Genomic DNA, 12,207 nt, shown 5'->3' on the forward strand with positions numbered 1-12,207 from the left:
ACACACACACACACACACACACACACACACACACACACACACACACACACCACCCCCTGCTGCTTCGGTGCTAGCTGGGGCAAATGCCAGGCCACCCTTATCCCCAGTGCCGGGGAAGGGACGAGGAAGGTAACTGCAGAGGGCAAGCCCTACAGGGACAAGAATGTCTGGTGAGCGCAGTGCTGCCTAATTTTAGAGCCTGACAGGCTTAAAGGAGAATGCTCAGAGAAGGGTGCTGCACGTCCCTTTCTATCAGGGCTGACAGAGGCTACTCGTGTGGCCTGTGTTAAGTGTGACCAATACATCTGACACGGAGCAGAGCACTCGAAGATTCCAGTCAGCATGAGGAGGAGCCTAGACATTGCATCACCCCAAGAACGGGGCCAAAGGCACCCATCGGGCTCAATGACCTTGTGAAAGAAGCTTAGGAAGAACATTCTGGGACCTTGAGGGAGAGAGGGCACATTTGCGTGTAGTGCTTGAGTTAAAAATACTAGCCTGGCATTAGAAGGTTATAATCCTGTCTGTTTTCTGGGCATTTAACTTTGAAGGAGTGGGGAGGAGTCTAAGAGTCACCTTTGGGCAAAAAATATAAAAGGAAATTTCTATTCCAGACGGTTTTAGTTCGCTTTTCAAAGGATGGCTGGACGTTTTAAAACATCCGTGGGGCACCTCAAAAGCAGCAAAGTCAATCTATTTAAAAATCTCTTCTTTATTGGGGGTGGGGGTAGGGGTGGTGAGGGGCATTCCTTGAGCCACAACAATGTGCTAACTGCTATGAAAGTCTGTACAAACAAATTCCTGTGCTCGCTGAGGCTCGGCACCCCTTCCTGTGGAGGAATATGCTTCTTCCTAGCTTCAGACTGAGAAGCAAGCCGGGACATGCAAATGAATTATCAGCTAATGCTTCTAGATATTTAAAAGCAAATAATAAATTAACTGCCAGTTTATTCACTTATTTAAAGAGAAAGCAGAAAATATTGTTCTCAAAATTGTTCAATTGTTTTCAAAATGGAAACAACTTTAAAATGGGTCAAAAGGGATATCAAATAATAGGGTATTATTTATTACATTTTAACCGAACTACATTTGCCAGGAGAAACGCTGGTGTACTGGTTACTCATTGGGCTGCAAGTCACAAGGCCAGCAGTTCACAACTACCAGCTGCTCAGAGGGAGAAAGATGGGGCTTTCTGCTGCTGTGGAGACTCACAGGGCAGCTCGCCCCCGTTCTAGAGCGTTGCTATAGGTCGGCATCACATGCACGGTATTGCTATTGTACACTCACAGGCCCCCTTCCCCGACTGCTAGTCACCTGGCCCTGGTCACCTGTGTACCTAGCACAGTACCTGGGAGACAGTGGCCACTTAGAAACGGTATGCTGGATATGCAAAAATGAACTCTCAAATTGGGACTTTGGCTTTCATTAAATAAATTCAGGGGAAAAACCCACTTAAAAAGGTATTTCATTAAGAAAAAATCACACCTGGAGCATCCAACTGTGTTTAGCATCAAAATACTTGCAAGCTGAAAAGTAATAAAATGAAAATGAATGCCAGTTGAGGCACTTAACAGCTTCTGAAGGAGTTTAAGGGTCCCATATTTTCAACCTAGTTATTACTATTGCCAAATACTTAATAGCAGGCATTTTCCTTATGTGTAGCCATTATGTATTAATTCAACAGTGCCATGGCATATGAGCAGGGTATGGCTCTTAAACTGTTTAGTTATGGTAATTTACTGCATGAGATTACACCTGTGTAATAAAAACCCCTGGCTAGGATATGTAAAATGCACTTCAAATCCTCATTAACCCAACCCTGCAGCAGACCCTTATTTATGTTATTGTAATAGAAAAGTAGAGTTAGTAACCAATGTGCTACAAAGACAAACTCTGGCTTGAATGTTCATTAGCAGAACAGATGAGCACCGTGCAGCTTTAATGTTTGATTGTGGCTTAAAAGGGCGAACTGAGAGAGAGAGAGAGAGAAATAGAGAGAGAGAGAGAGAGAGAGAGAGAGAGCGCGTTGGTGCCATGAATCAGTCCAGCATGGTGAGGGGCTGCGAAACAGACCCGCACAAAGCTGCCCCGGCCAAAGCCCTGGAACCGGAATGTGGACACAGGAATCCCTGGGCTGTTTTTACTTGGTCCTCACCTTCAAGGAGAAAGGGAGAGTCACAATTTTTACTGCAGAAAAAGCCATGGAAGGTGAATTTGGAAGCAACATTTTCTGGTACAAGGGCATTTCGGGAGTGCTGGTTGGGCATGTGTTATTCTGTGACTACACCCAACACAAACGCACATCACCAAAAGAAATCCTGCAGGTGAGGAAGAGGCAAGGAAATCCGTGGCAGGGGATCCCAAGTTGCTTAGGGAACAATCATTAAGCAGCCCAGGCATACCACGGTTCATTTTCCCACCCCTACAGGAAAACATGGGGCCAGGAGTGGACTCACGCTGGCTAGAGCCCACTGCAAAGAGCTGGTCAATTAGAAGGCACTGAGCTAGAGCCTTGCAGGGAGCATCACAAACAGCGACTACAAAATGGCTTACCAGGGTCTGGAGGGGAAAGGGGGGAAAAAGAAGGCAAATCACAAAGTGCAGAAATCCTGCCATGAGGAGGGAGGACGAATCCTGTGTGATTTCTATTCTCTGTGGAGTGTTGCTTCGTATTGGTGCGGTGGAATAAAAGTGGCAAAAACCTGATCAGTGAAACCCTACATACATACATATGTTTGTTTTCTGATGGCTATTAAATGCTTTCCGCAACCTTGTTTTTATGTTGGTTATGCTGACAATAGAAAGATCTTGTCTCTGTTAAAAATGGTTTTAAAGATGGAAATAATATACTTCTAGTCATAAGTATATACATATATATACCCCATCCACCCACACTTTCATGACAAGAGGCTGAGGGAAGCAAACGCTGAAGATGAATCTTGGAGTCCTGTTTCTGGGGCATCTCGAAAAGAACCCCAGGGCGTGGTGACAGGAGACGGCATTCAGGAGGGTGGAAGAGGAGTGACGGATGCTTATGAAGCATCGCAGTACACACAAGACGACCTAGCAGCTAACACACAGCCTTGGGGTGTGAGGAGACCCTTCCACTGCATGAGGGCTAGCTTGCCCACCTCCACTGTCAAAGAACACCACACAGCTTTGGCGCTTGGCATAAGTTCAATGGCTGCCTCAGGTCTCCATGTGACTTCACTTTGTCCCGGGTCTTTGCTTCACTTTTAGAGTAGGTGATGACCCATGATCACACTCCTGACCAAGACAACTTGTTCTCGGACTCAGAGCAAATGGATCAAGGTAAGCACACATGTGAACTGTTAGATGGTCTTAAGAAGATGTTTTGTTGGCACCCCGAGCCAGACAAGTGCTCTGCAGAGGACCACACCTCAGTGCCCAACAGCCCTGGGCAGGGTGGCTCAGCTCTAGGGCATCTTGTGGCTTTTACTGAATGGCGACCTACATATTCTCAGGTTGCTACAAAATGATATTCTTTCATCAAAACACAGATGAGAATGCATTAACACCTCAATTACCCTGTAAGAAATAGAGGCTTGGGCCGTATAACTTAGATGTCTAACCAAGGAACAGACACAGTGCTCAGAAAGGTCTAGACTGAAGACCCAACAGCCTTCACGCGCTGTATTGTCGTTTCAGAGAGGTTTCTATGAACTTGTAGCAGCACTTTCTACTTACCCTCACGTGACTAGGGTGCTTCAGAATTTTGTGGGAAGACCCCATTATCTTTTCCTTCCATTCTTCCATTACCTTTTTGAAGCCCACCAAATATAATGTGCTGTAAGTGGAATCAATTATAATTATATGTGAGTCTACTAACCCCTCAAAAAGTTCTTTTTGAGAACATATCATCATTCACTCTTTATTAAAATGTTTTAAGATTTCTGTCAGAACCAAGAAACTAGCTAAGTCAATACTACTATACTTGGCATAAAAGTTACTGAGTATTACACACTAATTAATGTTCTGCGAACATGGTCTCTAAATGGCAAAGCCAATGTGCTAGCAAACAAAATTAGTTATCACCAAAGTAGAAAAAAAAAAAAAAAGAACCTACTACTTCCATCCCAGGAGATCCTGACAGATCCAAAGCATTATCTAACGTGTCTGTTAAGCTATACCACAAATCTCCTTAGGGATATTCTGAATATTACAGATGCCTTACTATAGGAAGTCCTTAGAAGGGTAAAATTCACACGAAGTTTAAGAGGAGAGGAATAAAGAGAATGAAACCTATGCTACATATTTCTAACCCTGACTATCTCCCCTGACTGGTGATTTAACTTTACTTTCCCTCCCCTGTAATCTACAGATACTCGAGTCTCTGTTCAATTTACCCTGTTATAAAATGCAGAAATAGTTAATGGAGCTGATGCTTAGTACACTGAGTTCACTGTTCTTTTTCACGGGTCTATAAATTGCTTCTTTACTTTCAAGAGGTGAAAAGCCAATCTCCCAGCTGGCTTGAAAAAAAAAAGAAAGATTCCAAGAACCCCAAAGGCCACATTTTTGCTACACAATGAGAATCTCTTGTTACGTCCCAATCAGCATCAGTGCAGGTATCTTTCCCTCTACAAAGGCCAAGGGCATAGGACGCTTAGGGTATAGTGTCCATCTTCTTGTAGTTTACTGTGAAATTACGAAACTACATTCAAACAAAAGGGCAGAGACAATCTCTGAACAAAGGGTGGTGGTCAAATTGTTGAGAAATCTCAGGAGAGAACTGGAACTCTGGAAAACGCCCATGCCTCAAAGTCCTGCTCAACTCCTGCCACTCCTGGGTAGACGTCCACACCAGCCAGGCCGCTCTGGATGACATGATATAACTAGCCCACGTCTTGTCCTTCCTCTTGGCAGTGTGGCAGAGTTCCTCAGGATGTCTACGACTTCCCAGTCTGTATGTCTCAACTTCCCAGGGTGACTGCAGTTTCCCGGGAACAGTGACCATGTCTGAAATTTCTGTATATCCTCAAAGTCCCTTGTATTACACACAGTGTCTGTCCCATAAATACTTGCTGATGGACTAAACTGACCCTTTGCCCCATTAGTTCTCTTTGTTTTAAATGAAGCGCATTGCTGATTACAAAGGCGCACAGATTTTCCAGATAAATCACTTACCAATAAATCAGTTTCATAAATGTAACTTTGAATGATTCGTAGTTGGGCTTCTTTTTCACATGCACAGTGACAGAGATTCCAAACAGTTATTATTGGGCTGTGCCTTTCTCCATAAAATGCAAGAAAATGTAAAGATTACTCTATTTCAGGTGCAATAAATCTAGTTAAATTTTCACTCTTACATACATTTTAGATTGGGAGAAAAATTAACAACTCTTTCAGACAATGATTATCAAAATGATTTTTCCAACACAGAAACATTTTCTACCCAAATCTATGGTCGAGAATGGATAAAGACTACAAATGGCAACTTTGTTCTCTGTCAGAACAAAAACCACCCATTTTTCACCTTCTTATTCAAGATGCTCAGGGTCTTGCAAATGGAAGATCACACGAAAAGGGGACCTCTGCCTTCACCCACTATCATGACTTCAATGCTACCTTACAAATCAGATTAGACCAGAACATGCACACTGCTACAGATAAGAGCCTGCAACACAGGGAATCCAGGAGAGATAAACCCCTCAGGGCCAACAAGGAGAGTAGAGAAACCAGGAGGAACAGGGGAGGGGAGGGGGAAACCAATCACAAGGATCAAACTAGAACCCCCTCCCAGGGGAACAAATAACAGAAAAGTAGGTGAGGGGCGATGGAGGATGATGTAAGATATGCATAACTTATCAAAGGTTCGTGAGGGAGGGCGGGCGGGGGACGGGGGGGAAGAAAGGGGAGCAGATATCAAGGGCTCAAGTGGGAAGAGATTGCTTTGAAAATGAAGATGGCAGCATACGTGCAAATGTGCTAGACACACTGGAGGAAGGTATGGATTGTGATAAGAGATGTAAGAGTCCCCAATAAAAGTATTTAAAGAAAAAGAAAGAAAGAAAAAGAGACCTCTGTAGCTTGTATATGTCTTGTTCTTCAACCTTTCTCTTCCTCTCTCCTTGGCTCGCTACAACATCCCCACGACTAGTTAGTGGTGACCCCCTACTCCACATGACCTCTAACTCAGAGGGTCACATGGAGTAGAAGGAGTGACAAAGAGGCCGGGGGTCTTCTTTTTATATCACAAGTGTGAAGTAAATGTAAACACCAAGGTTAAGTGGGATCAAACGTGACATTAGCTGGAAGGAACCAAACCCAAACCAGACGACCTTTTTTCAGGATGCTGGGTTTCTGTCCCACACCATCAGGATGCTTTCCATCCACGTACAAATCTCCCTCCAGGACCTGCTGTTTTTACAGCACTCGGTCAATGTTGGCAACACCACTGAGAGCCTGATCAAAATGTGAGGACATCTGGCACCACTCATGTCAAAGCTCTGCTACAGCCACCTGCATCTCAGCCAGGGCCGAACAGAGGTTAAGTGGTACCAACTCCTGGCACTGTATCCTCAGAGGGCAATTCAAAGGGTACCCGTGCAAACAATGCGCGAATTCTAATGGAATCACCCAGCTCCAACCTGCACAAAGCACACAATCAACAGATGCACGTTTCCTCTATTGGCAACAGGCGTACAAACTCATCTCCATTTTCTGGAGCATGGCAGTGAGAGACGTGCATTAAGATTCGCAAGCCAGTGTGGTCTGTCTGGTTACTGCCCCCTTAATACGGCCCAAGAGTCTTTTCTCCCCCGTTACTGCAGCAGCACAAAGGCAAAGTTGTTAAGTATTCACGTGACTCGAAGGTAAGCCAGTTTTCTTTGGGAGATGGAAAGCCGGGGGCAGAGGAATTAAGCGAGTATTTTCCTATGACGTGCACAACTTGGCAGTGCCCACGTGGGTTTCTGTGAAGATCAGTCCGGAAATTTCAGGCAGCTTTGAGCCCAGCTGATAAACTTCCATTCCACACAAGGACGTGTCCAGCTGTGAAATTTAGTTTATCCATTTATAAATGAGAACAATTACTTATCAGGTGGAAATTCATTCTGCTCACTGCCAGCAAGTGACTGTGTAGTTTGTTTTCTGCATCATCTGTAAGGACTAGTAGCCTGTCATAAGAGGAAAACACGAAGCTGCACCACAAGATAAGTAAGTGACTGAAACCGTCCCCACCGATTTCCCTGGAAGAAGCTGCCCCTCCTTGCCCTTAGCAGCTGCTGTTATATGATGAAGTCCAGCTCTGCGCCCGCCGGAAGGTAACTGCACACGTTGTAGAAGGTGGGAGAGAGGAGAACACCGTGTTTTTCACAGCGGTGGGTGGGGCTGCAGAGTAGCGATGAGGGGGATGAAGGTGGCCCGCTGTAGTCAGCTCTGCTGGACCCCATAGTATCCAAAGCTGCCCTCGAGTGCAGGAAGGTGCATACTTGCTGGGTAATGCCAGGTGCCCTTGGCATAACGGAGGGAAGAGGCAATCCCCTCCCAAGCCTGGGATGCCCCGGCAAGCACTAGAAACAGGCTCTGAGAATGCCAAATGTTACCAGCCAACCCAATTTTCTACACACACACACACTCACTCACTCACTCACTCACTCACACACACACGGAAAAAGGCAAAAAACAATGACATGAAGCTGAATTGAGGCAAAAAGCCTAGCCCGGGGGTGAATTGATAGACCACGTCAGTTCCAGCCAGGGCTGCAGGCCCTTGCTTACATGGAGGATGCGCTTCCGGGAAATGAGAACGAAACCAAGCACACACAAGCTCTCAGAGGCAAGGGGTTGCTTTCTAATCATGGAGACTATCTCTCTAACATGATCTGTGTGCCAGCCCCTTCGCATCTATCGGCTCGTGGAATCCCGCACAATAAACATCGTCTCCCTTTTACAGCTAAAAGCGTGGTGGCAGAAAGGCTGGACAATTGTCCTGTGGCACTCAGCACGTCCGTGGCAGGTGCCAGGCCTGCCTGGCAGAGCTTCTTGGCAACCTCTCCAAAGGATGCTCTGATTTTAAAGACTAGTGAAAGGCCAGGGGTCAGCAAGCTTCCCTAAAGGGCCAGATGTCACATCCTTCAGGCTTTTCGAGCCCAACGGTCTCTGCTGCAACCACGCTGTTGAAACAAGCAGCCCGAGACAACACACAAGGCCACGGGCGCGTCTGCTCCAATAAAGGACGAGGCCAGTTTACTGTCCTGACCCTAAAAGAAGGTAGGCCAACGGCAGCCCTGCGCCAAGTCCAGCCGCTCCCTGCCCAGCCACTTCTCGGTGCCAGCTGATTGCTAGGCAGGTGAAGGGGCATTCACCACTCACAACACCCCACCGTCACGAAACCCTTCCCAGGAAGATCGGTGCTTCTCCTCGCTTTCTTCATAAACAATGCTGACACCAAATGCGACCTCCCACGGCAAAGAGGAGGAGCCTTGGTGGCGTAGTGCGTTACACATTGGGCTTCTAACCTTGAGGTCAGCAGTTCGAAATCACCCGCTGCTCCTCAGGCGAAAGATGAGCCTTTCTACCCCCTTGGAGTTACAGTTTCGGGGACCCACAGGTGTGTTTGTCCCCGGTCCTGTGGGGTCACTGTGCGTCAGGGGTGACTTGAGGACAGTGAGTCCGGGGAATGGCAGAGACACAGAGACGTTTGCTTCATCACTTAATCTGTTCCACAGTTCGTGAGAGACTCAGTACACCCGGGGGAAGTTTGAAATCAGTTTCTGAACCTAAAAAGTGGGCAGTCAGAGCTGACTGCGATAAAGCAGTTAATCAGTTAATTCGCTCACTCAAGGATTTTTTGCCAGGCAGAAGACATACATACTTCGGAGTGAGGAGACACCCTAGCACCCAGTAAATGGTTTCTGTGGGGCACACCTGTGCTGTAATTTAAGACACTCACAGACCCGAGCTAGAACCCGACCTACTTTCAAGCAGGCAGACTGACAGAGACAAACTGTGCTGCTTTGATAGCTACACAGGAAGAGCCCCAAGACCAGAGCTCTGGCTGCCAGCCACGGAGCAGAACCTACAAGCTCCGGGAGGGCAGGGACCACACCAGGCTCGGCTCGTCTGGAGTGCCTGGCACAATGCCCGGAACACAGCAAGAGCTCCGTGAAGATGTGCTGTCAGCCGGGCTGTGGTGGAGTCCCAAGCAACTCCTGACCCGCCCAGGCACAAGTCCGATTTCCTAGCCTGCTGCTACCGCTCACATGAAAGGGGTCTCCTTCGCCATACCTGGATTGTCTGGTAGTCGGAAGCATCAATTCCCTTCACAGGCACCTCTCGGAAAACTCTTGGCTCCAGTTCCTCTTTGGTAAGATCACAGTGAAAAATAATACCTGCGAGAAGAGAAAAAGTGGAATTATCAGTTTAGTCTGATGCATGTAGGAGCACGAGCAGATGCCATGAAAGGTGGGGGGGATTGCCACTCGGGACCTGAGGGGTCACCGTGGCTCTGAAGGGACCCTGTGCAGAGAGTGCTTCCAAGTGAGAGTGGCGAGGAGCGCTGTGTCCACACCTCGCCGTCATTGCCCTCGCTGACGCAACCATGAGCCGTGTAGAACTTTCACAAGATTCGTGTGCATTCTGTGAGAAGGATAGCAAAGGTGACTACAGAACCAAACAACTCTTCCCCATTGCAGGTTGCTTAGGAGTGCAGGTCAAAGTCAAAGGTGAACTTCATCTAGGCTATTGTACCTGTGAACTTAGTAAAACAGAAATCGGTGACTTGCTGTGATGAAGTGACACTGCTTAAAATGGGGTGTCTATTCAGTCTTTGTAATTCCTACCCAAGGGATGAGGGGGAGCTTAAGGTGTAGAAGATTCTAGCTTGGAGATTGATCAATTTCGCCATTCTGCTGGGCCTAAGAGTAAGCCACTGCAGAAGCGGGGACAGGAATCCCACAAGCACCAAGAAGAAAATGGGAGAGAGGCCAGCCTGAGGGTAGAAGCAGGAGAGGCACAAAAAGCCACAGCACAGACGGTAAGACAGCAGAGGAGGAGACACGCAGAGACTCTGAGATGGAGCAGAGAAGCAGTGCCAAGACCATGAGGCAGAGCACAGGCATCCTGGCTTACGGAGCACGGCAGAGTCAAAGGACCACTCATGTGGTACAGGGGCTGAGGACCAGAGACACATGCCCAGCAGCATGGCTGGGGAGAGGTGCTGCAGACAAAAGAATGCTATCCTTAACATTCTGGAACCTGTCAGCTACCCTCACAGGGGTCTGCAGGACAGAGTGGAAGGGCCCCTATGGGTTTCTGAGACTGAATCTTTACAGGAGCAGCAAGCCTCATCTTTTCCCCGTGAAGTGGTTAGTGGTTTCCAACTGTTGCACTTGCAGTTAGGGCTCCATAGGGTCATTATGAATTAGAATGGACTCATTGTGAGCACTGCCTGTGAGTGCCATGTGGCCATGACAACAGATGCTTGAATCCAGCAGAAGGTGCCACGAGGAGAGCTGGTGTCAGAAGAGGGCACAGAAGGATGGAGGCAGGTCACCTTCCTGTGGCAGTCGGCCTTGGACTGTTATGAAGTTGGATTCTCCTCCCTACTGAAGCGGGAGGAGGTCAGGTGTCACGCCCATACCATTTCTTCACTTGCCCAAGGTCAAAACAGCGATCCCTGAACTCCTGCTACATGACACCTACCCACCTGTCACTCGTGTATGGACATCTACCAGGCACCAAAGGCACTCACTTCAGAACTGCCTTTAAAATGTTGCTTATCTCAGTAACTGCACATTACAGAATGATTAGTATGCACCAGGAATTCCAGCTTATCTAACCACTAATTAAAATTCCATTTTCTGAATTTCATGCTACTACCCTCTAACATTTGAGATTTAACTGAAAGAAACAATAAACAAGATGAATAATTAATGTTTGAAAGCAAGGACACTGCTGTGGTTTCGGAAAATGAATTAGTCACACACAGAGTCGACCATACAGAAATGGCCCCTCCCCCATTCTCCCTCCACAAGACTTTAAACATATGCTGGGAAGTATATGAAAGATCAACTGAAAGACCTCCAGGCCCGCTAGAAAGCCAGAAGTCTAAAGCGCTGCCACATGACATGCCCCTACCAACTGGTCATATCTTAAATACCAGTTCTTTCAACTCCTCTGTGTGTGTACTCTACCAAGAGCTGAGAACCAATGCCCTGCCCAACAGTGGACAAGAGCACCGCCTTCAGATTCCTTAGAAGCACAGCCACGAATCTCTCCAAGTGCTATGTTCATTCTCATGCTTAGACAATGTATTTGAAGATTATACCAGGGTGTGGTATAGCACTGATGAAACACACAATGATCCTCTAGTTCTTTAATATTTCCTCTCCTCACTACTATGGTTCTTGTTTTACCTCACTGATCTTGTTAGACATGAGTATGTTCATTTGGATAATTAAGATAGTTTGATGCATGAAAGCCAAGATAGATAACCCTTCAGAAACAGTAACAGGAGTAATGAATCCCTGAGGGTACGGTAATAAGGTGGTGGGGGAAGCAGATAGCAATGATGACTATATAATCCCACTCTAGGGGAACAAAAACAGGATTAAGGTGAGTGGATATATGGATGGTGTAAGACATGGAAATAATAATATAACATAACAATAAGGGCTCTGGGGGGTGGGGCAGCAGGGAGAGGGAGGGGATAAAGGGGAGCTGATATCAAGGAGTTTAAGAAGAGAGCAAATGTTCTGAAACTGATGGTGGCAGCAATTATATAATTATGCTTGATCTGATTGAATTATGAATTGTTACAAATATGTAACAGCTCTTAGTGATTAAAAAAACCCAGTAGCCTGAAAAAAAGAAAAATAAAGACAACTATACGAAGCCTTAGTTGCTCAACTGCTAACAGCAGGTCCGCGTTTTGCACCTTCTTGCAGCACCATAGGGGCAAACACCTGGTGATCTGTCCCCATGAAGATTACGGCTTGGAAACTCGATGGGGCATCTTCCTTTGTCATATACGGGGTTTATGAGTTGGAATCGGTTCAATGGCAATAATAGGGTGCACAGTGAACACTAATGGGGGAGATGTTACATGACTTTCTCAGTTTACAAGGGGATCTCCCCAAAACAGCATAATTTTTTTCAAAGCTATGTATTTAAATTTTTTTACAAAATGACCTTATCACCTTCAAAGTACTCCCTATTACACTTAATACATTTGTCAAATCT

At 46.4% G+C, this 12,207-nt stretch overlaps 1 protein-coding gene across 1 annotated transcript in view; it reads right to left on the reverse strand.

Annotated features, from left to right (window-relative positions):
* The window catches only part of LOC101650064 (prolyl endopeptidase), a 112,616-nt gene that overhangs the window by 21,052 nt on the left and 79,357 nt on the right, over positions 1-12,207 (reverse strand). The window contains exon 10 of the mRNA XM_045294649.1: positions 9,253-9,356. Coding sequence (XP_045150584.1) covers positions 9,253-9,356 — 104 coding nt within the window. The remainder of the gene's footprint in view (positions 1-9,252; positions 9,357-12,207) is intronic.

The sequence above is a fragment of the Echinops telfairi genome, unplaced genomic scaffold (genome assembly GCF_000313985.2).
Source record: "Echinops telfairi isolate 266 unplaced genomic scaffold, ASM31398v2 ScPeMD7_3533;HRSCAF=4204_0, whole genome shotgun sequence".
NCBI classification, from domain to species: Eukaryota; Metazoa; Chordata; class Mammalia; order Afrosoricida; family Tenrecidae; genus Echinops; species Echinops telfairi.